The sequence below is a fragment of the Schistocerca gregaria genome, chromosome 1, assembly GCF_023897955.1.
Source record: "Schistocerca gregaria isolate iqSchGreg1 chromosome 1, iqSchGreg1.2, whole genome shotgun sequence".
In the NCBI taxonomy this organism is placed as follows: Eukaryota; Metazoa; Arthropoda; class Insecta; order Orthoptera; family Acrididae; genus Schistocerca; species Schistocerca gregaria.
The window spans coordinates 1,077,546,322-1,077,574,179 of NC_064920.1; the positions used below are offsets into that span (position 1 = coordinate 1,077,546,322).

Here is a 27,858-nt window from a genome sequence, read left to right on the forward strand (position 1 = left end):
ATATTGTCAAAGACTGACAAAGTTAAGGCAGGCATTACAAAACAAGTGTCTGGGAAAACTTAGCACAAAAGATTTGTTTTTTCGTGGCAATGCATGTCCACACACTTCCAGTAGTAAGTAAGAGCTCCTGTGTCATTCTGGATGGGTGGCACCCAGATTTGGCGCCAAGTGACTACCATCTCTTCCTAGCAAAAATGACATGGTTCACTGCACAATGTTTTGATACGGATGCCAAACTGCATGCTGATATAAACCAGGTTGCAATTGCAGAGGCATTTTTCTACAGAGATGGTATTGAAAAACTTGTGCCAAAGTATGACACGAGCCTCAATTTGAATGGCAATTACATAGAAAAATAGTTTAAGAATGTATCTTTAAAGTGTATACAATAAAATTTGGTTTTCCCATATTGTTATTTTTTATTTCAAAACATCTGTTGCCTTCTGGATGGCCCTTGTATAAAGTAATTGATCTTGGTTCAGTGCAAGTACTGAACACAAATAAAGCAGAACTTTTAAATCTGCATTGTAAAAATTTTAATTTCAGACTGTTTAGCATGAACTAGGATCAACTTTGACTAGCAAAGTTTTGCAGATGAAGTCAAGTTAAATTGCAACCTTCAGTTAAGAATCCAGTGAAACTACGTAAGCATGGATTTGGTTTTGCACAAATACATGTTTAAGTGAGAAATAAATACTAAAGGAGCTTTTGTAAACATAAAATTACACATTGTTGAATTATAAATTTCTTTTTTTCCCCGCTAGACGTAACATTAGGTTAAGGAGAATGTTGGTGGTGTAATGAGTGCAGATAATAACAGCTTACATAAAAATCCTTGGAGATGACTTGTAATTCATATGAAAAATTTGAAAGGTAATTCATTGTAGCAGGGTAAGAAAGTGAAATTAGTATTATTTGCAATGAACAGTAAGTAAAAGGAGTTCTACAGTTGCCAATAATGTTAAACATCTGGCACAAAAACTCTCTCCAGACCCAAACACCGATAACTATACAATTGGTATAAAGTTCTAGATAAGTCAGTAATCATAAGAGGATGATAATCTGACTACCAAATGCTCAAATATGCTTAAACTGGTCAGTCAGGAAAGTTATCTCCATCGGCCAGTTATTTAACAAAATTATGTGTTGGTATTTAAGTGGTTATATGCCAGACTGCTGATCAAAAGATTTGGGACTCAATCCAAATTCAGCCTTTGGGGCTCGATCCAAATCCAGTCTTATGTTTACTCTAGAAGTTTGTATTTTTCTATTTGAGAGTCCCAGTATTGACTATGAAACCTGGGAGATATTTCACAAAGAGCAAATGTGATTCAAGCACAATACATTTTAACTGAGTATGAACTATAATACACCACATGGAGCACCCCTTAATTAGTACTACTATTGCACACCACATCTTACTAACCACACTTCTCTCTCTTTCATTAGCACAAAAAATACCAACCTTGAGATTTTTCAGAGCCTCTGTCTTCAGTGTTACAATTATGTCTACAGACAAATCAGATTCATCCACAGACACAAATTCCACTTCCTTGTCATTGTTTATTGTGAGAAAAGGGCACCTGCAGACAGAGCCGTCGGCCACACTCACAATGCCCAGACTAGGAACTATCTCTCTGACATCCAGAACCTGTGGAAAAATGTACATTCACTCTACACACACATGGATGTGTAAAACATAAACATACCTATTGTTGAAATTTTGAAAGGAGAAAACTGATTAGTATGAAGCAGAGGCATGAATACATCATTTACGTGCTTTTTGTTTTACTTCCTATGCCACAGTCCTAATTCCATTTCAAGCTGTAGCTTACCCTGTAACTGGCTAGATGAGCCAATTCTAAAGTATGCAAGTCATGGCCACATGACCCATCTGGCTGGATGTAAAGAAGACTGGGGAGACTATTCAAGGAATGTACACCATACTATCCAAGAATATGGTTTAAGGAGAAACAAAGGTAAAACGAAGGTGACAAAGAGTATTAGAAAGGAGAGTATTGACTTGGTTGGTGGCTTGGTTTTCTCCTAGCTAAGCAGTAAGGTTATACGGGGGCTATCCACAAAGTAAATTACATTTTCGTTTGTGTCCGTTAGGGGCCAGGCTAGAGCGGCCATCTTGGTGTCATGGCATTCCACCATTCAGTCGGCATCCTGTCGTGCTAGTGAGAGGTTCATGCTGTACTCTGTTGAGTTACTGTGACAGTTTGAAATATCAGCGTTAATTGAAAATGCCGCGAAGTGTGAAGTGCGTGCTGCAATAAGGTTTTTGACTGCAAAAAACTGTACACCGATAGAAATCTATCAGCAGCTTTGTGAAGTGTGTGGGGACAACATAATCACTGAAGGTGGAGTGTGTCAATGGGTCATAAAATTTAAAAATGGCCGAACTAACGTACACGATGAAGAGCGAAGTGGAAGATCCAGCATGATGACTGTCAAACTTGTTGAAAAAGTCAATGCCGCAGTCCGTGAAAACCGTAATTTCACAATAATGGAACTCTCTATATGAGTTTTCCACAAATTTCACGAAGTTTGTTGCATGAAATCATTACCGAAAAGCTTGGTTACCACACGTTTTGTGCAAGATGGATACCAAAAATTTTGACAGAGAATCACAAAAATCAGCGAATGGCTGCAGCATAAACGTTTTTGGGCGCTTACGAGAAAGATGGCGACTCATTACTTGATCACATCGTTACTGGTGACGAAATGTGGATTAAGCATGTGAACTGCGAGACAAAATTGCAGTCAATACAGTGGGGGCACACAAATTCCCCCCAAAAACCCAAGAAATGCATGCAGACAATGTCGGCAAGGAACCTCAGAAGAGCAATACAAAACAATCGCAGGGGAAAGTTGGGCTCAAATATCTTGCTGATTCACGACAACGCCAGGGCCCACACGGCAAATGCCACTCGTGAAGTTCTCGAATCTTTTAAGTGGGAGTTGTTTCCTCAACCGCCGTACAGTCCCGACCTGGCACCGAGTGACTTCCACTTATTCCCAGCAATGAAGAAGTGGTTGGCTATGCAGCGTTTTGATGACGACGCACAGCTTCAAGAAGAGGTAACCACGTGGTTGAAGGCGCAGGCGGCCGAACTTTACGACGAAGGAATTTCCAAGCTCGTCCATCGCTACGATCAGTGCCTTAATTTAAATGGCAACTATGTAGAAAAGTAGTATTTAAGTGTGGCTTTCATCTGAATATAATAAAAAAAATTCCAATACTTTATTTATTTTTAATTCCAAAATGTAATGTACTTTGTGGATAGCCCTCGTATGTGATGGACAAACTGAAGGGGATATAAGAAACTGACTAGTAAATGCAAAGCAAGCCTTCTTCAACAAAACAGTTCTACTGATATAAGATACTGTTATGGAAATGAAGTAGTTCCTAAAAGTATACCTCTTGAGCACAGCACTGTATAGAAGGGAAATGAGGACAATTAGAAGAAATTTCAAGTGCTTGAAAGGATGTGTAACTGAAAAATGTTAATACAATGGACAGATAAAATAGGCAATGAATCAGTGTTAGAATGTATCAGGAGGGAAGTCCCAATGAGAAGAAGAAACAGGATAGTGGGACATCTGCTAGGGCAACCAGAAATGGTTAACACTTCCGCCTCATGCAGACAGTTAACAGTCATTATAACCAGATGCCAAATAATCAGAAACACAATCAAAAAAACTATTCTTCTTATTTTATATTTTACTGGTCACAATCTTGGTCGAATATTGAGGTCTATATCTGTGGATTTCATTAAAAAGAAAAAAAATGATGAAGAAGAAGGGAAAAAAGTAGTACCATCACTGTGAAACAGAAGGAAATCAATAAGATAAAACTACATGTAGTGTGTTCAAAAGTGTACATCTTTACATATCTCTGAAACCAAAACCTGCAAGCGGAACACTGAGTGTGAAAAAAGACAACAGGTTCAAGGGTCCTGTCAAGGCACTGAACAGTCCCCAAATTACTATCGATAGAAATGAGAGAATCACGTGACATTTGTACATCATACTGGTTCAGAATGTAACTGCTCCACCTATTTGCTGCACCCCTAGGAATGCATGCCTGAGAGATGCACTGGCACCTGGTCACCTCCACAATCCTGTTGATGAGGAGACCCTTACACCACTGACCCAGGTTCTGCTCAACTGCCCACCTATTTTGCACACCACAGTGCTTGGAAGGGGGTGGTTTGTACCATAGTTCAAATGGATACCTAGAACCCAAATTAAATGTATGAACAGTGGCTTGGCACAACCCTCCCATTCTAGTTCGAATACTACTCAAGGAAGGGATGCACTAGTCTCCTCTATGCTGTCTCCTTTACAGATGAACCACACTTCCCTATACTTTCCCAAAAAACCAAAGTCAACATTTGCCTTCCCAGCTACTATCATTATGTGCTTGTTCTATTTGATACAGCTTAGGAATGTTACACCCAGACATTTAATGAACATGACTGTCAAGCAGCACACTACTAACACTGTATTCAAACATTACAGGGTTGTTTTTCCTACTCAACTGCATTAACTTAGTTTTCTACATTTATCACCACATCACCTAGAAATTGTGTCTAAGTCATCTTCTGTCCTCATACATTCAGTCAACAATGACATTCTCCCGTGCACCACAGTCATCAGCAAACATACATAGACTGCTGCTCACCCTATCTGTCACACAACTTATGCATGTAGAGTATAAGAGTGGCCTGGCCCAAACACACTTCCCTGGGGCACTCCTGACAATACCCTCATCTCTGACGAACACTCACCATCGAGAACAATTTATTGGGTTCTTTTACTTAACTAGTCCTTTAGAAATTCACATATTGGGAACCTATTCCATATGCTAGGATCTTTGTTAATAGTCTGTTTTGGGGCACCGTGTCAAACACTATCTGAAAATCTAGGAATATGGACTCTGCCTGATGTCCTTCATCCATGGTTTTCAAGATATCATACCAGAAAAGGGCAACTGACTTTCGTACAAGGATGCTTTTTAAACCTGTTCTGAATTGTGGACAGGAGCTTTTCCATCTCAAGGAAATTTATCAAATACCAGAAACTCCAGGTTGGAACAGCAACAATATAAGAATTTTTAATCCTGCTACTAGTGCGTATGAGTGTGACAAGTGTGGTGTTGCCAAACATGTACGTTTGAATCAGCCAGCAACTGTATCAGAGTGGGCTGCAGCCAGCAACTGTATTAGTGCGGGCAGGCCTCTGGAGGCCAATTGTGGTAGGTGTGCGCGAGGCGCAGTATATGTCGCACCGCCTGCCAGCGACTCGTACGTATACATATGTGGAACAGTGTAGACTGACCTCCTCTATGTTCATCTAGTTGTACCATTCACACTAGTTGTTGTGTGTCTCACTATGTGTGGATTCACGAGAGGCTATTTCTGTTATTATTCAGAGGTTTATGAATAAAGCCATATTTGTGTTATGTGGATTGGTTTCTTTTATTACTTGGTTACTACACAACTGGCGACGAGGGTGGGATGGTATCTGCATGTGCAGTCTTTAAATGCTGTTTTTATCTGATACGCTATTGGCCCTAACTGAATGGCTTACTTCGGCAGTGAACACTTTGTTAGTTTCCATGAACAGACAGGGTACTATTCCACCAGTCCATACACCCCCTTTTCCTCCATATATTGACTTGGCTGAGGATTAGTAAGCTAATGGAAAAAAGACTAAATCAGCGTTCTTTGGCTTTTGGTGTGACAGTCTTGAATTTGTGCACAGCCTTCTTACTCTTGTGAATTCCACCTAAAATGTGTTAATCGTTGTGTCAGCTTGCCCCTTTACAAGAACCAGCAGCTCTTACTTTTGATCACATATGCAGTTTGTTGTCCACTTACCATTGCAAATGAACGCATGTTGTAGCAACACGAGTTGAATTCTACAGATGCCACAAGAAACCAAATCAGACATCCAGGAGCTGGGCAGCTAAACTTCATGGCCTTAGTCTTAAGTGTCAATCTGTTACTGATGCCCATAATGACTCTTTATGTCGACCACATTGGGCACAACGCAATTATCTGTTTAGCTCTGGACAATGAAGTGTGTCAGGAGGCTTTACTCTGTGAAAACCCTCCAATGGGAGTAGTTTTCTAAGTAGCACAATCTTTTGAAGTTTCTCAAGCAGTGAGTTACCAAATTGAACCAAGGGGCCATGTGGCATTAGTGCCATAAGATGTACCCACTAGGACAACAGATAGCTTGCACAAGGAAGTGCCTGTGGTGGTGGTAAACAGGCAGGTCCAGCGCTGTATAGGCCAAGGCCTGAACAAGGAGCTGTGACTGCCTAGAATGCTGGGCACTCTTCTTGTCTCGCTATGATTATGACATCCGTTTTTGAACTACATCTAAACATGGCAATGCAGATGCCTTGGCCACCTTTCTGTGTCTCGTGATTCCAACTTTGATCAAGAAGAATTGTTTTGCTTCCATCTTCATGCTGAAATGCAAGATACAGTGGCGGGTTTCCCAATTACGAGCTCACGCACAACAGCTGCGGTTAGCACCGACCCAGTTCTCAGTCAGGTAACGCATTCTATTCATCAGAGCTGGGCAGATAAACCACCGGGTTGGGCTTTGGACCCCCTGCACAATTATTTTTCCTTATGGTATCACCTCTCTGTTCTTGATTGTGTTTTGCAGTTGTTCATGGAAGACCTCTCTCCGAGAGTAGTCATTATGGCGCAAGGTTCAACGCACTCTCCACCAGTGACACTGGGGAGCTTCACACTCTAAACTGTTAGCTAGGTGACATGTTTTGTGGCCAGGGATTGATGGCGAAATTATCTGTTTTGTCGTGGCCTGTGAGCAGGGCACCCAACAACAGGCAGCTCCCAAGGCCTCCCTGTCCCTCTCGTCCCCTTCCCGCCAGCCATGGGAATGTATTCATGCAGACTTTGGAGGCTCCTTCTTCAATTTCTATTGGCTCCTAGTTGCGAATGCATTTTCTGCATTTACTTACATTCACAGGTGTGCATCGACATTGGGTGAGGTCACAATTTGTATGCTTTTGAGAGTTTTTTTCTATTGTGGGGTTGCCTTGTACTTAGTTTCCGATACTGGCCCCCATTCGTTTCTCACACCTTTCAACTGTTTCTTTCCCGTCACGGCATTTGTCATATTATGGCTCTACCATTCAACCCTCAATAAAATGGTAAGGCAGAACGACTAGTGCATATGTTCAAATCCCAAATGCAAAAGTTTGTTGTGGATTTTTCACTGGATGATGCTCTTCTCCATTTTCTGAGCACCTATCGCTTCTTGGCTATACAGCAGAGCCCAGCCAAGCTCCTTCACAGTCAGCAGGTATGAATACTCCTCCAACTTCTATGGCCTGTGCCACACCTGCATCAGGCAAGTTAGGTCGGCCGCTTCTTGCTGGGATCGCTGTTGTGGGCATGAGCATTAGGTCACTGGCCAAGTGGATAACAGCCACTGTTGTTTGCCACTGGGGAAGTCACCTTTGTGCCATCCATACTACTGATGGACTGGTGGCTCACCACTTTGATCAGTTGCGGCCCCACTTGCCACCGGTAGCTACCAGTTCATGGGTGAGGCCCCTGTCACCACAGTCCAGCCCCCTGCCTGTCGTCACCTGCTGTGAAGGCAGGTCCATTCCACTGGATGCCTCTTCCATGTGTAGTGCTCTGGGGTTCTAGCTTCTCAGCTGTGGGCTCTGGTCTGCCTCTGGCTCAGTACACTGCCACAGCCTGCTGTACAGTCAGGCTGCCTTCACCGGACCCCTCGCCATCATTGCCTAAGCCATCATCGCCTGTGGATTGAGTCCCATCTCCTCTACACTGGGACCTGCCTGCTGATGGTGATCGCACCCTGCTCTCCAGCACTGTCATCAGGCAACGTGTGGGCCCATCGTCCTTGTACATGGCCGCATCCTCCCGCTTTCTGGCCCTATGCTCCATTGTCTGCCCGGCACATTAGCGCGCTGCCTCCAGTAGCACCGGCTGCTGCCACTCTGGAGCCGATGTATGTGTTTCTCATCAGGCCACTGGTGTCTCCTTCATTGCCTGGATGTTCACTTCACATGACGGTGACTTGTGCTATATCCTGCTACTAGTGTGGGTGTGTGTGTGTGTGCGCGCGCAGTGTGAGTATGCCTAGTGTGGTATCGATGCATACGTGTATTTGAAGTGGCCAGCAACTGTATTAGCTCGGGTCAGCTACTGGAGGCTGCCTGTGGGAGGCATGTGCACGGCGAGGTATCTCCCACACCATCTGCCTGCAACTTGTGCATATACAGGGGGGAGAAAAATTGTATTATGAAATGTTAACCCTGGATAGCTGATGACAGTAGGAACTAAAATTACTAATGTTGTTTAGGTCAACAACACACAGTTTTTAAACTATGGAAAGTTGGAACCACGCACTCACATTGGCTGCAGGATTGCCCTGCTGCCAGATGCTTTTGACAATGCATGACCACAAATGCTTTGCCTGCAGGGGATCGCCATGTATTCAAGGCGGCCCACATGCTTGGTGGTATCATGCCAGCCTTACACTCTGGGGGCAAATCTGCCAGGATCCCAGCACATCCAATGTAGTTTCATGATAAGACGTACCAGGAAAAAACCTGTCAACAGCTGTTAGTTCACATACAGAAATCTTTTACAAATTATGTTGGCCCTGAAAAGGGCCTTTTTTGTAACTAGGGAATTGTTTACTTAAAGCAGGTACTCAAACTGGTGACTCTCTGATGCCACACAAGATTTGTAATTTTCATTTCAATAAACTTTACCAACAGCCTTACACTTTAGATATTTTATTTTCTTTTGAAAGCAACCCATTTCTGCAATTCATTTTACTATCTTCTGGCCCTATATGCTTTTTTCCAACCAACAAACTTATCGTATAGCACCATAAAATGATTGGAAGTCAAAATACCCAGTTTTATGATGCTATAAAATAAGTTTGCTGATTTGAAAAAAGTATATGAAGCCTGAAAATGGTAAAATGAATTGCCAAAACTGGTTGATTTCAAAGCAAAATAAAATATATTAAACTGCATGTCTGTTGGTAAAGTTTATTGAATTAAAAAGTACATACCAGCCGATGTCCCCTGGCTGTAATGGACCAACAGAGATCAAGCTTGGTAACATCAAACGGTATTTTGCCAAACTCTTTCAAAGATTCCTGGCGTTGCCCTGATGTGATAGGCAGCATGTTGAATGCGATAAATTAATTCCTCTTTGTTTCTAGGAGGTTCGCGCCCAAGTGGGTGAACTAGAACCCTGAATAATCTCCACAGGAAAAAGTCTGGTGGCATGAGGTCTGGTAATTGCAGGGGCCATGTGCTGCGAGCGCCTCTGCCAATTACCCGGCCATCGAAGAGTTCATTTAAATATTTGCGCACGGCACGAATGTTATAAGCGGGCACCCCATCGTGTTGCAACCACATGCGTTGCCGTATGTCCAGGGGAACATCTTCCAGCCAGCTGTGCAGAGTTTCTTGCAAAAAGCGAAGGTAATTTGCCCTGGTAAGTCGAGGAGGTAGACAGACCGGCCCAATCAGACAGTCATTTACAATGCCTGCCCAAATGTTGAGCAGAAATTGGTCCTGGTGTCCGTGGACATATGTGACGTGATGATATCTTTTTGCCCAGTAATAAATGTTTTGAGTGTTGTAAAGGCCTTCCCGCTGGAAGGTGCACTCATCGGTAAACAACACAAAGGCAGGGAAGTCGGGATCTCATGCAGCACATCACAGAAACCACCGACAAAACCCTAGCCTGTGTTCATAGTCCGCCACAGGATTTAGGTCTTGGACAGTGTGGAAACTAAATGGATGCTGACCGTGATCCCTCAAAACCTCCCAGACCAACCAATGAGTGACCCCCATGTCGTGCCCCACCGCTCGGGTACTTGTCGTAGGTGCTTCCTCAAAGCACTTCAGAACAGTCTCTTCAAATGCAGCATCCTGTCATGTTCGAGGTCTTCCAGCAACATGTTATCCTGCTAACAAGCCTGTTTATCCAAGTCGCCGGTGAATTGCTGTAAACGATTGCGAGTGTAGGTGATGTGTTGCTGGGTACTGTTCCTCATACAACTGTTGACCTTCATGCACACTACAGTTGGTTAGTCCATAAACAATATCTCTCTGCTCTTCAAACAAATACTGTGCCACCATGCTTAATGTATGACATAATAGCAGGTGACATGTGTGTGCTCCAAAGCGAAGTGAAGCTAACGTGTGAATGCCTCTGACGCGAGGTGGTAACAGACAACAAGACCTATTCAACACATGTGCGTATCACACTGGGGCAGTGACGGTGTGAGGGATGTCTGTCTGTGTGAACTGACAACCATAGTGCTGCCCATCACCTGACGAACAGGAACAGGGGAATCCACGATCCATCAGAGCGCATGGAGAGGAGGATCAGATGGCTTGAGAGGTTAAGCAGTCATTGGAATCAAGCATCTTATGTTCAGCTGCATGTTATGCCATACAGTAGCCTACTTTGCTCTTGGCCACAGTTTGACAGAGACCATTCATTCTGGTGGACAGCTGGTTGTTAGTCATACCACTATAAAGAGCTGTGCAATGATAGCAGCAGAGATGGGATAGCTACTTTCACAGATGGCCCAGTCTCTGATAGGGTAGGATAAGCCTGTGACAGGACTGGAACAAGAAAAGCTGAGTGTGAGGATTGGGCAGGTCTTGCACTTGAGTCTTCCACAAGCATATGATCCCTGAGGCAATGGTTTGGCTTGGGAGTGGCATAGGGATGGACTAGGATGTTGTGCAGGATGTGTAGGTGAGAGCACCACTTTATCAGGGGTGGGAAGGATCTTGGGCAGGATGTTCCTCATTTCAGGGTATGATTATATGTAGTCAAAGCCCTGATGAAGGATATGGTTTCTTCATTCCAGTCAGGGGTGATATTGAGTGACAAGGGGGCACTCTATTGTAGCTGGTTCTTGGAGGTGGTGGGAGAATTGGGGATGTGTGAGGAAATGGCACAGTAGGTCTTTTTCCAAACTAGGTCTGAGGGATAGTGCCTGTTTGTGAAAGCCTTGGTGAGACCTTCAACAATCTGGGTAGGTACACCATCCCTGGGTGTCCAGGCTGTATGAGAGGGAGTTTTTGGTGTGGAAGGGGTGACAGCTGTCAAAATGTAGGTAGTGTTGGTAGTTGGCAGGTTTAATGTGAGCCGAGCCTGTAGATGGAAGCATCAGAGAGGAGGATGTCGATGTCCAGGACGGTAGCCTACTGGGTTGAGGAGGACCAGGTGAAGCAGGTAGGAGAGGTGTTAAGATTGTGAAGGAATGAGGATAGGATCTTTGTCCAAATCATGAAGATGTTATTAATTAAACTAAGCCAGAGTATGGGTTTGGTGTTTTGGGAGGTTAGGAAGGTCTCCTCTATATGGCCCATAAACAGGTTGGCATAGGAGGGCGCCATGCAGATGTCCATGGCTGCGCCACAGATTTGTTTGTATACCTTTCCTTCAAAGGAGAAGTTGTTGTGAGTTAGGATAAAGTTAGTAAGTGTATGAGGAATGAGGTAATGCCTTTGGAGTCTGAAGGACATTCGGAAAGGTAGTGTTCTATAGCAGCAAGACAATGGGTATTAGGGCTGTTGGTGTATAGGAAAGTGGTGTCAACAGTAATGAGCAGGGATTTAGGAGGAAAATGGGTGGGGATAGTGGAGAGTCAGTTAAGAAAGTGGTTGACGTCTTTAATGTGGGAGACTACATAAGGGGAAATAGGTTGGAGGTGTTGGTCACTGAGGGCCGAAACCCTTTCAATGGGGACACAAGAAGCAGCTACAATGGAGTGGCCAGCATTGCTGGGTGTTTGTGAAGCATGTAGGTCAGTGTGTGGGGTGTCAAAGGGTAAAGATGTAAGTGAAATCAGGGGTGAAGTTCTGGGCAGGGCCTCAGGCTTTAAGTAGGGACTGAAGGTTATGTTGGACTTCTCGGACGTGATAGCTCTGGCAGAGTGTATAGGTGGAGGAGTCACATAATAGTGGCAGTAGGCTTCCACCAGATAGTCAATGCGTCACCACTACAGTGGTGAAATCTTGGTCTGCAGGTAGAACGATTAAGTCAGGATTAGTTCTGAGGTTGTCTATAGATGTCCTTTCTTCTGCTGAAATTCCTTAAATGCTGCCTAATCCATGGAATCCTTCCCAATGGTTCAACCATAAAAAAATCCTCTCTTTGGATCTCGCTCCTCCTTTCGCAATGACCTTCAACTTTTCTGACTCCATCAGGCCCTGGCCCCCATAAACCTGGTACACATCTCTGTAGCAAAGAAGTCCCAGAACCAGCCTTCTGCTACCATGCAATATCTATCACATACATCACATCTCTGAAACTGAATCCCTTGCTCTCCTCTCCAGCACATGGAAGACCATTGCAGACATCACCTGCATAAGTTATATAACCTGCTGACAGCCTACTGCTGCTGCCTCGTGGCTTAACATCCTGATCCTGCCTAGCTGACTTTTTCAACTTGCCACATCCCCCAAAACTCGCTACCAACACTCCACCAAATCCAAAGCTGAATCATTCCCAGAACACTGTTGTTAATCTTTTCCCCAAAGCCCTCAGCACTATAGAAATTTCAGTCCTATCTAAAGTTCTCCCCTTTAGCCCTACACCCAAATTTAACAATGTTGAACTTGTCAAAGACCTACTCTTCTCACCCGATTCATGCAGTTGAAGCACGTATTTGCCATCAATCCCTCCAACTGAAGCCATCCTAATCCCAACACTAAACCCTGCCTCTCCCAGTTCATACCACCATCCAACTGTGATCCTTCCCCCTCCCACCAAATTACCCGCTGGTCACCTACAAGGTACTGCTTACCTCCAACTTGGCCTCACCATCCTTCCCAGGGTCCCTTCCTAAGAACACCAAACTATGAGGAGAAGATGGGACATTCATACACAGCCTCAAAACTAATCCTGACCAGTCATCCAACCTTTAGACAAAGGTTACACCATTGTCATTATGAATCATAATGATTATGTGGCAGAAGCCCTCTGCCAATTATCTGACTCCTCCACATATAAATTTTGCCAGAGTGATCCAGTTCCTGTTTAAAGCCCTTCCCATAACATCTCCTGTATACCCATTCCTCTGCTTGCTCTATGACACCTCGCACACTCACCTTCTACTTGCTCCCCAAAATCCACATATCCAACAATTGTGGACACCCAACTGTAGCTGGTTATTGTACCCTAACTGAAAAACATTTGGTCCTCACTCACCGTCACCTCCTCCTTGTTCCATTCACGTGTGGAGCATGGGAGGAATGACTGTCTAAACACCTCTGTGCATGCAGTAATTATTCTAATATTATCCTCACAGGTCCTATGTGAGCGATACGTAGGGGATTGTACAACAAAAGACAGTTGTGCCCATCTGTCATTCAGCATCTCCGCCATATGGTGAGTGGTAATCTATCCTTTTCATAATATTGTCATTATCCCATACTGGATTTTCCACTGTTTGATTGTATCAGTTCTTATGGTTTCTTATCGCTCAATTCACGTATGGAGCATGGGAAGAATGACTGTCTAAATGCCTCTTATCTTCACAAATCCTATGTGAGCGATACATAGGGGACTGTAGTACATTCCTAGTCATCATTTAAAGATGGTTTTTGAAATTTTTAACAGACTTTCTAAGGATAATCTACGTTTATCTTCAACAGTCTTCTAGCTCAATTCCTTCAGTACCTCTGAAATCCTCTTCCACAAGATCAAACAAATGCGTGACCATTCATACTAACCTTCTCAGTATAAATTCAATATTCCCTGTTAGTTTTATTTGGTATAGGTTCCACGCACTTGAGAAAGGTCTAGAGCTGGTCGAATGAGTGATTTGTAAGCAATCTCCTTTGTAGATTGACTGCATTTGCCCAGTATTCTACCACTAAAACAAAGCCTACTATCTGCTTCACCCACAACTGGGCCTATGTGATCATTCCTACAAAGTATTATTTGTATGAGTTGGCTGATTCCAACAGTGGCTCATTGATATTATAGTTACAGAATATTGTGTTTTTCCATTCTGTGACATGCACAATTTTACATTTCTGAACATTTAAAGCAAGCTGCCACTCTTTGCTCCACTCTGAAATCTTATCAAGATCTGACTGAATATTTATGCAGCTTGTTTCAGATAGTATTTCATTATAGATAACTGCAAAAAGTCTGAGGTTATTATTAATATTGTCTGTAAGGTCATTAATATGTAACATGAACAACAAGGGTCCCAACACACTTCTCTGGGGCACACCTGAAGTCACTTCCACAACTGACGATGAGTCTCTATCCAAGATAACATCCTATGTTCTCCCTATCAACATGTCCTCAATCCAGTCCGAAATTCACTTGATATCCTACATGATCGTAATTTTGACAATTAGCATATGTATGGTACTGAATCAAACACTTTTTGGAAATCAAGAAAAACTGCATCTGCCTGACCGCCTCGATCCACAGTTTTCAATATGTCATGTGAGAAAAGCAAGTTGGGTTTCACACGATAGATGTTTTCAGAATCCCTGCTGGCCGGCATTGAGGAGGTCACTCTTGTTAAAGATACCTCATTATGTTTGAGCTCAGAATATTTTGTAAGATTCGACAACAAACTGCTCTCAAAGATGTTGGACGGTAGTTGTGTGGAGCACTTCTACTACGCTTCTTGTTGGTGAGTGTAACCTGTGCTTTTTTCCAAGAACTGGAAAGGTTATTTATTCGAGGGATCTATGACAGATTATAGTCATAAGTGGGACTAATTCAGCCGAAAATTCAATATTGAATCTGAAAGGGATTCCGTGGGCCCTGGAGCTTTATTCAGTTTTAACAATTTCAGCGGTTTCTCAATACCACTGACACTAATACTTCATTCATTCATCTTCACTGTGATACAAGGATTAAATTGGGGAAATTCTCCCTGCTTTTCTTTTGTAAAGGAACATTTGACAATGAGTTTAAGCATTTCAGCTTTTGCTTTGCTACACTCAATTTCAGTTTTTGTCATTCGCGAGGGACTGGACACTAACTTTGGTGCCACTAAAAGCCTTTACAAATATCCAGAATTTCTTTAGATTTTGTGAAATATCATTTGACAATATTCTGCTATGTTAGTCATTGAAGGCATAACCCATTGTTCCCTTGACAACCAAACATTTCTCATTGAGCATCTCTCTATCTATAGCCCTGTGTGTTGTGTTAAATCTAGTATGCGGCAGTCTCTGTTTCTTTACAGTACACCATGGAGGTTCCCTCCCATTATGAACTGTTCTACTGGGTACACGTTTATCCAGTGAAAGATGACCTGTTCTTTTAAACTTGAGCCACAGTTCCTCTACATGCTCCTGCCCTGAGCTGAATGTTTGAATTTATTCATTGAAATATGACACTACTGATTTTTTGTCTAGTTTACTGAACATACATATTTTTCTACTTGTTTTAGTTGACCTTTGTACATTGGCAATCACTGTTGCCACAACCACATCACGGTCATTGATACCAGTTTCGGTGTGGACATCCTCAAAGAGGTCATGTGTATCTGTTGCCATTAGAGCCAATACATTTCCATCATGAATGGGTTTCCTAAGTATCTGTTCTAGTTAGTTTACAGAGAAGGCATTTAGTAATGTTTCAAAGAATATCTTACAAGCCCACAACTAACAAAACTAATTTTCCCAATTAATTGTTGGAAGATTAAAGTCTCCTCCAATGATTACAGCATGACTGGAGAACTTATGTACGAGTGAACTGATATTTTCTCTAAGGTTTTCAGTTGCACCATGTAATGAGTGTGGTGGATGAAAGAGATCCAATTATCATTTTATGCCCACCCCTGATACAGAGTCTCAACCAAACAATCTCATACGCAGCTTCAATTTCTGTCTCAATGGGTTTGAGTTTCTTGTCTGCTACAACAAATGTATGACCTCCATTTACCATTTGCCTATCCTTTTAATATATACTTAAATTTTCTCCAAATATCTCAATGCTATCTATTTCATGTTTCAACCAGGTTTCTGTAACTAGTATTATGTGACCTTCACTGCTTTGCACAAGTGCTTCAAATTCTGGCACTCTGTTACACATACTTTGGCATTTAACCATTAGGATTTTAATACCATCGCTTGTGGGAGACATTTCTTTCAGTCTTACACTGATGATACTTCTGGGTTTCCTACAGCTGTCGTTATCTGTATTGGATGGAAAGTCGTCTAATCTGAAAAAAAGCCCTGTGTGCACCGCACACACAATCACCTATCTGAGTAGCAGCCTCTGAGATGTAGTGCACAGCTGACCCATTTAGGGGGACCCTACAGTTCTCAACCCTAAGGCACAAGTCCAGGAAGTCACAGCCTAGCTAGTCACAGAACCTTTGAAGTATCCAGTTTGCAAATTGTGCACTTTGCTGAAACTGCATGCACAATCTTCTCTGACAGTCACTGGTATGACCTAAGAATGGCCTCAGATCCCAGACGATAGACATAGGGCATCATTTGTTCCAATATGCGCCACAATCTGTAGTTGGTTGCATCCGGTTCCCTCAATGGCTGCCAGAACATCCTCTTCAACATGCTGAATGAGGCCCACATGCATACACACTGAGTGCACCTGGCGTCGTTTTGTGTCCTTTGCTGCCGTTTCCCTAGAGGGTATCATCATTCACCATAAGTTTGAACTGTCGAAGATTATTGGACACCTATCCTTTCCTTCTAATAATTTCCGGGTATGCAGGCGGATCCCGTCTACATTCTGCCACGATATTTCGGCCCAGAGACGTCCGGCCATCATCAGGTGACTACACAACTACTGAAGAGCCCAGGTGCAGTCGCGGTATTTATGCCGAATCACACGCATGCGAAATGTACTGGCATCCTACAGCGCCGGAAACCAGAGCTAAAATTTTTGTTCCATTGTATTCCATTGAATGTCCCAATGAAATACAGTGCTCTGCTACTGCTGATTTTGACGGTTGCCGCAGACGAGTGTATCTTTCATGTTCTATACATCGTTCATGGACAGTTCTTGTCGTCTGGCCAATATATGCAGAGCCACAATCACAGGGAATTTTGTAGACGCCTGCTTTCTTCAGTTGTAAATCGTCTGTAACGGAACCAACCAGGGCCCGGTTCTACGCTGGTGGACGGAAGATAACCTTGATTTTATTTTTCTTCAGTAATCGGCCTATTTTCGGCGACACATTCCCGGCATATGGAAGGAATGCAGTTGATTTAAAGTCATCATCGGCGTCCTCAGTGTGTTGCTTCTTGTTATGATGGTTGTGCATGGCCTTCCTTATTTGGCGAGAAGTGTAGCCATTCTCTTTAAAAACCTTCTCCAAGTGTTCTAATTCTGCGTGGAGGTTTTCATCATCCGATATTATATGCGCTTGATGTATTAAGGTACTGAGAAATAAAGAACACCAGCTTTTTGTGCTGGGTGATGGCAGCTTGGCGCTTGGAGATACAGATCTGTGTGAGTCGATTTCAGCTGGAGAAAAATTGGAATCCTGTTATTAAAATTATACAATAACAGCAGAATCGACAGTGTCATTCGATACTCAATGACTAGATGATCTTTTATTTTCACCACTGAGGGCAGCACGTACAACTTGGCTATGCCGCGCATGTCAACACCTGACGCATGCCCTGTAGGATGCCAGTACATTTCGCATGCGCGAGATTCGGCATAAATACCGCGACTGCACCTGTGTAGTCACCTGATGATGGCCGGACGTCTCTGGGCCGATATATCGTGGCAGAATGTTGACGAGATCCGGCTGCATACCCGGAAATTATTAGAAGAAATACGCTGGGAAAATTTCAGAAGTCACCTACCCTTTTGTGTTTGCCCCTCTTGATGCCAGACAAAACAGGTTTCCCCAAAACAGATGAAGCGAGTCCCACTGGCTCAGTTTCAGTGAAAGACAATCCCTTAAACTTGTTGGTTAGGGGGATCAGGTCAACACCCTGAGCCCTCCCTTTCCCCATGCCTAACCTGTACAGGGTGCCCAGATCTACCATTGACACGCCACTCATAGTCAAGTGGACAATTAATGATAGATCCTGTACTTTCTGCAGGGGATATAGGATCCCCAGGAGAGGATAGTAGCTGAGGTACCTCTGGTACCAGTATGACTGATAAACAACACTTGCGAGCTCTTCCAACAAACTGATTGCAGCACCTGTGCGTTAGAAGACAATTGACAAATAACTTTAAATTAAGCCTGCTGATTATCTTTTAATCTGTTGAGCTAGAAGGTCGCTAATTCCCAAAAGAATTGAAGTAAAAACACAAAACAAAATTTCAATTAATAGAACACAGAAACTCTGTGATAAAAATTACTAGTTTCCTAAAACGTTTTCAGATTAATTACAGTTGTTAACAAACATGAAATCATAGTTAATTTATTATCAATGCAGATAATATATGAGGCTACTCCTCTTTAAGGTTAAACTAGATGTAACACAATACGTTTGTTAGAATATCTGCTACAGCACTTAGATCACAAATGCTGGTTAACTTAAAATTACGTCTCGATTATGCAAAGGACAATGGTAGCTTCCATAAATACTCAAAAACACATGTTTATTTGTGCTGGTGTACAATGACATACAGGGCTGATGTATTATTTGGTACAGCAGTGAATCACAAATGCTGATTTGGTTCAAAATAAGTTACGTATTTCGAAACTCTCCTTCACTGACTCTCCAACACCCCACTCCTTTACATCCTGGATTTCTCTGCACATCCTCAAACCTCCCACCACTCCCAAGAATCAGCTAGTGCCCCATCGTCACCCAATAACAACATGGACTGGAACAACTTAACCACATCCTTCGCCAGCACTTCATGCCCTGAAATCAGGGAGATTGTGCCTGAGAATCTTCTTGTCTAAAGTAGTGTTCCATTGTCCACTCTACCTCCATGACATCCTAGTCCATCCAGATGCTACACCCAATCTGCTCCAAATCCCAAGCCCTTGCCACAGAGAGTCCATATCCCTGAGGAAGACCCAGGTGCAAGACCTCCTGAATCCACCCACCCACCCAACACTTCCTATTCCATTCCTGTCACAAGCTTATCCTACTTCATCAGAGGCTGGGCTATATGAATTCTTGGGAGACATTGCAAGAATTATATCAGTTTACTTTGGATCATACCTACTAGTTGGTTTGCAATGTATTCACGAGCAGATGTGATAACTTGTAATCAGTGCCTCACTGGTACATGATACATGTTAGCTTTCACTGCATCAGATTACTGTTTATAGTTTCTTATACCTGCTGCTTACACTATGTTTGCTCGTCGTCTTCTAGAGTATAGCTGTACAGTATGGCAGCCTCATCACATGGGACATGGAAAAAATTAAAAGACAGACAATTTGCTTTGTTACCATGAACTAGAGGAGAGAGTTTCATCGATATAATAAGCATTTTGGAAATGCCAATCATTAAAAAAAAATATGTTTTATTCCTGTGAAGTCTTTCCATAAAATGACAAACTTCTTTTATTTTTCCCACATACTATTCTAAAATGAAATAAAGCATATATTATGAAAATGTTGTCTAGCACCCATTACCAAACACTTAGTGAAAATTGAAGGGTAACTATGTTCATATAGATCTTTATTAATCCCACTGTTTGCTTCAATATTCCTAACGTACATTATTGCATACCTTGCACACCAAATTGCAACGACAAATACTTTTCAAACTAGCTTCATTCAGAGTTAGTTCTTTGGATACTGCTGCAACCAGCCCACATCCAATCCATTTTTTAATTTTTTCAATCATCTTGAGGCTTTCTGGAATTGAAACAAATTACCTTATGTTTTAAGAAAATAAAATTTGAATAAATCTTTACATACTATACAATGTAATGAAATTTAAAATTGTGTTTGAGCAATGCAAAATTGTCTGTGGAATCAGTTGGTTACTGTATTGTCTAATGAACAGATGTATTCATAAATAAAGCATTTCTGAAAAAGAGAAATTTGTTAATATCTAATTTAAAGTTAAGTATTGGGAAGTCTTTTCTGAGAGTAGGCTTGTATGGAAGTGAAAGATGGGCAATAACCAGCCAGAGAAGAACATCATTATGCTGAAGATTACAGGGGTAGATCACTCACAAGGGAGTGCTGAATCAAATTGGGGAGAAAAGAAATTTGTGGTACAGCTTGACTGAAAGAAGGGATCATTTGATAAGGCATATCCTGAGACATCAAGGAATAATCAATTAGAGGATGTGGGGAAGTGTGTGGAGGTGGAGGGTAAAAAAATTGTAGAGAGAGACCAAGACTAAACTACAGCATGCATGTTTAAATGTCAACCTTACTGATTGTTGTGCAACCTACTGAAAATGTGACAAGTCCTCTAAAGCACTCTGGCAGTGTATAACATCCCATTACCAAAATTTATGTTCCAGGTACAACTTAGAGTGAATTGTTGCATAATGATGATAATAATGAGGCCATCAGTTTGTGATACCAATGATGTGTGCAACAACACCTCTTAGCCCGACGGTTGCCAAACCAGGCATCAGGCTGCAGGACACTGTGTTTTTAAAGGTGATAACTTTCCTACCTGCCACAACTAGCCTGTAGTGCCATCTGCCGTTCATTGGGGTAACAGCATTAACAGGTCTGTTAATAAAATATGTTGAGAAACAGGTGGTGCCTTCAGAAACAGAAGAATGAAATTTCAAACAGAAAACACACGTGCCATTCAAGGTAAGGAGAAGCTTGACCAAGCAAGGACAAGAATGACACAGCTCCAAGTAATTCTCAAAGAGAGTGATATGTGCACTTTTCTGGGCAGAGGATGGCAATTGGCATACGAGACCTGTTCTCCAGGATGTTCTATACATCTAGAGAGTTTAAATGCACAAATACTTCCTTGTAATCACAGGACCGGAGATGCCACAGTTGCAATTTCGTGATATCGGCATTAGCTTCAGCAGATTCAACCATGCCTTAGTGTGTTTTTAAAATAGAACCACTTTTAAGTCAATACTGATGATGCTCACTTGAAACTCAGTCTCATTATTTGACTCATACTCATTGAAATCAGCTCCTTAGTGCTGTGTGCTAACAGATTGCATGGTACTTATAGATGACAAGTTATTTAAACACTATTTCAGACTACATTGCACTGAGAAGTTTGTTGTAATAACAACAATCAGGAGTCAAATATCTGATGCAAGGCAGATGCATGGGCCTCATGTGAAAAAAAAATCCCTACTTCTAAGCACAAGGAGTCTGAGACCGCTCGAAAGTTCTCCGACCTTCTCAAGGAAGATCTTGCACACATTCCAGAGAGTGAGAGTATTGAAGAAATATGGTAGAACTTAAAAGACAAGACTAAATCATGCCAAACACAATGGGTGGTTTCATTAAAGAGTGTACACAAGTAACAACATTTAAAAAAAGAATATTACAAGCGAATGCATCAGGTAAACCACAGAAGGTAATATAGAATTTCAAGATGAGGAGAAAAGAGGCTGCCCAAAAAAGGGAGCATGAAAGGAAAGATGAGGAAGAAATGTAACATCTGAAAGGGATGAATGAAGTAAGAACATTTTATCAGAAGCTCAATAATAGCTGAAAGGATTTCCAGCCAAGGATGAATTTGTGTAGAAATATGTAGAAGATGGGCTCAACACCTTGAGGGAACTGTCGAATGATGGTACAGCAGAGAACCAAGGAATCTTACCCTCTGTAAATACAAGGAACTCAGAAATAGAGGAACCAGTACTATCTGCTGAGGAAGTGAAAGTGGAGGCAGTCACCAAGAAGCTGAAGAATAATAAGGCTCCAGGAATGGCTCTGATAAATGAAATAAGCCCTTACATGTCTTGAAAGAGCTGCTAGAAAGGTGAATCTAGGGTAAATGAAGGGGAAACTAAGTATATACCCAGAGGCCCCATTTGTAGAAAATGGTACACACAAATTTCATACCATGTGTAGTTTCACTCACTTTGGATCAAAAGTAAACTGTAAGAACAATGCTAGCTGAGACCCAAAAATGAATATTGTCCACCAACAACTGCCACCATGGCCTCAGAAAACATCTGAATTCTAAGTTGTTGTTCAGGAAAACTAAAGTTATGATGCATAACGTTTTACTAAGGCCAGCACTAACATATGGAGCTGAAACATGGACATTAACAAAATTTGATGAAAAACAACTGGGCATATTTGAAAGAAATATCTTGGGACTAGTTCTTGGGTCAGTGAAAGAAAATGGTGCCTGGAGGAGAAGATTCAACTATAAATTATATAATTTATATAATGAACCATTGTCAGCTATATCAAAACACTGAAATGGGGAGGACAAATACTGAAAACAAACGATAGAATGATTATGAATATATTCATCTCATTGCTTGAAGGAACCAAGAGAGCCGGATGAACATAGAAGATGGGAGGAATGTGTCAGAGAGGACATGAGGAAAACTGGAATTCAGAATTGGAGGAGTCTGGCACTGAACAGGAAAGAATGGGATAATCTTCTATAGAATGCCAAGGATCACAGAGGGCTGTTGCACAGATGATGATGATGATGATGATGATGATAGTGCACATTTAGGATGATTGCTAAAAATATGAAACACAACTAAAATAATTTATTCACACTGTTGAATATGATAAGCATATTACTTACTCATCTTTGGTTTGCTTTTAAAGTTAGAGGGATCATACGGACATTTGTGAATATTCTTTTAGATCTACAATAATGACTTCATGGATGTGGCAAAGTTCCATTGCACATGAAGTTCTAACCTAATGTGTAATAAGATGCTGGCAAGAAGCTACAGAAGGCCATGAAGAAGATTCAGAATTTGAAGGAGACTCTGACGCAGATGGTGTAGCTACTATTTCAGCAATTTCAAATACTACTACAGTAAATGGAGGTAGTCTGCATAATGCAGTCTGAAGTGGACCAGTGGGTGAAATGTCAAGTACAGATACAGCAGACAGTGTGGACTGTTTGCCTGTGCTTGAATACCGGTAAGTATTTCATGAAAGTCGTAAAACTGAGTGTGATACTGAAGTGGCTGCAAATAGGAATTTTTATGCATGTTATAAAGTTGGTTCTGAATCCCAGTCCTTTGGGAAATGTCTTTCTCCAGAGGGAATATGTTTACTTACACAAGTTGACATAGCTTATTTTGTGAGGATTTTTCAAACATTTTCAGATTTTGTGCTCCTCATTCATTGGTGTGAATACTTACCATCCCATAACTCAAGGTGGATTTAGAAATACATAACAACTTGGGCAGTTTTATTGATTATTATTTCCAAAGATTATACACTGACATTTATTTAACTGTTACACTGGATAAGATATTTCATCATTTAAAGGGTTAACTGCACTGTGTGAACACATTGTGCTGCCATTCAATGTTGTGTCACAGTGCTCAGTGATTTATAATAATTTGTGCCTACTGTTTTTCAGTGTGATAAGTTGAGTATATCCTCACTAATGATTAGCCAGTTGATCTCGCCTGTAATTAGTTCTATTACACATTTCAACTGAGTTATAAGCCCACTTAAATATGAAACTAGCTATTAAATGTGCCCTGAATTTTAAAACGTGTCAGCTATTGTAAGAATGATGAAGGGGGTTACTTTCGGAGGCATCCACTTGGGGTTCATTTTCCTAGTTCAGTATGGAGCTGCCAAGTCAAACTGACTTTTTGATGATTTGGTGGCCTGTCGAGATAAGGCCCCGAGAAGTAGACAACATCCTGTCAGAACTAGAAAGTCAGCTATGCAAAACTCTTCTGTCTAGTGAGCAAGATGTATGAGACAGGTGATATACCTTTAAATGTCAAGAAGAATATAATAACTTTAATTCCAAAGAAAGCAAGTGCTGACAAATGTGGTTATTACCAAAACAGTTTCATTAATAAGTCATGGTTCCAAAATATTGCCATGCATTCTTTAAAGAAGAATGCTGGTAGAAGCTGACCTTGAGGAAGATCAGTTTGAATTCCAGAGAAATGTAGGAACACATGAAGCAATACTGACCCTACTACTTCTTGTAGACCGATTAAGGAAAAGCAAACCTATGTTTATTGTACTTGTAGACTTACAAAAAGAATTTGGCACTGTTGACTGGTATGCCCTCTTTCAAATTCTAAAGGTGGCAAGGGCAAAACACAGGGAGCAAAAGGCTATTTACAATCTGTACAGAAAAATAGACGGCAGTTAAAACAGTCGAAGGGTATGAAAGGGAAGCAGTGGTGCAGAGGGGAGTGAGACTACGTTGTAGACTATTGCCCATGTTATTCAATCCGTATACAGAGCAAGCAATAAACGAATGCAAAGAAGAATTTAGAATAGGAATTAAAGTCCAGGGAGAAGAAATAAAAAGGCTCAGGTTTGCCGATGACACTAATTCTGTCACATACAGCAAATGACTTGGAAGAGCAATTGAATGGAATGGATAGTGTCTTAAGAGGAGGATATAACATGAACAGCAACAAAAGCTACACAGGGATACTGGAATGAAGTCAAATTAAATCATATGAGGCTGAGGGAACAGACACTTAAGGTAGTGGACGAGTTTTGCTATTTGGGCAGCAAAATAACTGATGATGGTCGAAGTAGAGAGGATATAAAATGTAGACTGGCAATGGCACGAAATGCATTTCTGAAGAAGAGAAATTTGTTAGTTTTGGATATAGATTTAAAAAGTCTTTTCTGAAAGTATTTGTATGGAGTGTAGCCATGTATGGAAGTAAAACATGGACGATAAACAGTTTAGACAAGAAAAGAGTAGACGCTTTTGGAATGTGGTGCTGCAGGGGGGCATTGAATATTAGACAGGTTGATCGTGTAACTAATGAGAAGTTACTAAACAGAATTGGGGAGAAAAGAAATTTGTGGCACAACCCGAGTAGGAGGGATCAGCTGGTAGGACACATTCTGAGGCATCTACGGATCATCAATTTAGTACTGGAGGGAAGTGTGAGAGGTAAAAATCATAAAGGAAGACCAAAAGATGAATACAGCAAGTAGGTTGAGAAGAATGTAGGTTGCAGTGGTTATTTGGAGATGAAGAGGCTTGCACAGCGTAGAAAAGCACAGAGAGCTGCATCAAACCAGTCTTCAGACTGAGGACCATGACAATAACAACGAAATGTCACATAGCTCAGGACATATGACATCACAAACACTGAGGCACATTAAAAACTAGCTTTTGCTTAAAAAAGCACAAATTACCCATACTATATCCATCCAGTGCTTCATAATGAGAGCACTTAGCAACTTACATTAAATTTTAAGCAAAATTCAAACCTTTTAAAAAATTTTCTCACTTTCATGCTTAACATCAAATATTTAACACATACGTTACCTCATTTGAAGCTATTTTACACAAGGTAGTTTGATTTTTTTTTAAGGAGTCTTGTGTCTACTGGTAAATATGGAATACAGTGGTAAGCACTGTGTCAGATTCCATTCTGACATGACAGAAGGGTTAGAGAAATAAAGCTGAATTAAACTGGAAGTGAAATACAAAGTTTAATGAATGATGCAATTTAAAAATATGATGAAACGGAGAAAATAGAGGAAGTTGTCGTTATAGAGAGAGTGAGAGGAAACGGGGGGGGGGGGATGGAAATATAAAAGTAATTGAATAACTAATGACTGTTTGTTAACAAATGTTAAGCCAAGAGGGTGGCAGGATGAAATGATGTATCATAGAGGAATTTCTCCTCTCCAGAGCCCAGAGAAATTACTAGTGGGTGTGAGGACTCAGATAGCCAATACAAAGTAGCTGGCACTTGGGTCTCTCAAGTCATAGTGTGGAACATGCTCAGCAAATGGGTAAGTAATTGGGGGGGGGGGGGGGCATGCCACAGGCTTTGCAGAAGGAATAATTGTTGGGGTAGTGATAATTGCTGGAAATGCCACATAGTTTGCAAAGGCTGTTGTGCGGGTGGCAGAAGGTGAGTGTGAATGGCGCATGAAAGATATCAGTGATGGATGACCCCATCTCAGGGTTTGACATGAGAAAGGCGTAACTTTGGGAGTCATATAATAGAGGCGTTTTAGGTTTACACAGTAATGAGTGATGTTGGGGTGCTACTGATAATTTTTTTCCCCTCGGGAAGTAGGTGATACACTGCTCAAGGAGTCAAGAGGAGACTACCATGGAGATATGTTTGTGGACAATATCTGTGGAGCACTTACATTAGGTGAAAACAATCGTGTGGTTATTGCTACAGTTGTAGAGGGATTTGGTGTTGAAGCAGATACATCTGCTATGCAACAATGGAATCTGAAGCACATCCTTGACCTGATATCATACACAACAACCATGTGCTTATTGAATACTGATGAACTGTTTGTAGAGGTGAAGATAAGCCTCACTGATGCAACCGTTTATTTTATTGTTGTCTAAGTTATTAGTTCTGCAGCAGTGTGGGTGTTGTTCACCCTGTGTGTGTTGGTTGATACAAAATTGGTAAACCTTGAATGTGTACCAAGTTAGTCACAAGACCAGCCTCAATTTGTCATCTGATTAGCATACAATGTTTCATTTAAATTCCAGGTTGTGTCATTCCTCCGCATTTCGGCAATCAAATAATGTACCTAAGACCACTGTGTTCCTATACATAGGAGACTGGCACTTCAATTAACGGCGCTGCACCTTATACAAAGCTGTTCACCATGCTGCCAAGAACTGTGCTGTGAGTATTGGTTTGATCCAGCTTGGAAGAGCCGTTGATATAATTTCTTTATCAACTTTCCAGCATATCCTAATTTCAGCCATGAAGAATTTGTGGGTATACGTAACATCATTTATGGTATAGGAAGATATACCACTGTTTCGGAGCAGTACAGAGTAGCAGTGAGTATCTAGGCTGTACGAAAAGAAACATTTGACACGGGAGGGGGCAGCAGCTGTCGAAGCGGAGGTATTGTTTCTTATTGGTTGGTGGTCTGAGAGCTGAGTGTGAATGAATTGGACAGATGCAAACATTGAGGGTGGCAGCTTTAAACCTGCAAAAGGACCAGGTGAATTTGAGCTGGGAATGGTTCCAACAGGAAGTACAGGAGTTGTTGCTCACCACCGAATTCACACCACAAAGATAGCATTAGTAAATTTGTAACAAACCAGAGACTACAGCTTCTGGGCATTGTGGCCCATGGAAAGGCAGGCAAAGGATGCTGTCATCCTGGTTTCCATAGCTGTTCCACTGATTTGTTTGTAGCTCTCAACCACAAAGGTGAAATGATAATGAGTAAAAATCAAGTTACAACTAAATTGGATATTATGACAAAAAATGAAGTTTTTGGGAGACATTCAGGTAAATTTCAGGAGAGGCCAAGGGAGTACATGTAGGTTGTTAGTGAAGAGTGAAGCTGCACCAATAGTGAAAATGTAGTTGGCCCTATAGAAGTGCAGGGAGGAATTTGAAATGTTCCAGGTAGTGATTTTCTATAAGAGGATAAGGCAGATGGTTTGAAGATAGTGGTCCACCAGTACTGTCATGCATTCAGTTGAAACAATGAAGCTACAATGGCATAACCAGGATGGTTATTTCTGTGTATTTTATGTGGTAGACGGTAGGAGTGCATAGGTGAGAAGGACTAAGGAATCCCAAGCAGGCAGTTGCAAGACCTTGTGAGGTGGCTATGGTTTACAGGATTTTCCACAACTCAGTCTGTATGGAAGGACTGGGGTCATTAGGAAGAGAACAGATTTGTACATTGAGATGTCCAAAAGCCAGAGATGCTAATACGCCACATATACCCCACTGTCTCATACCAATGTAGTGGAGCCTTTGG

At 41.6% G+C, this 27,858-nt stretch overlaps 1 protein-coding gene across 4 annotated transcripts in view; it reads right to left on the minus strand.

The window, feature by feature from the left end:
• LOC126281745 (uncharacterized) overlaps window positions 1-27,858 on the minus strand; it is a 221,055-nt gene that overhangs the window by 120,204 nt on the left and 72,993 nt on the right. For all 4 annotated transcript variants that reach the window (XM_049980961.1, XM_049980943.1, XM_049980935.1 and 1 more), the window contains exons 5-6: window positions 19,733-19,860; window positions 1,466-1,651 (exon numbers count right to left, since the gene is read on the minus strand). In XM_049980961.1, the coding sequence (XP_049836918.1) occupies window positions 1,466-1,651; window positions 19,733-19,860 (314 nt within the window). The remainder of the gene's footprint in view (window positions 1-1,465; window positions 1,652-19,732; window positions 19,861-27,858) is intronic.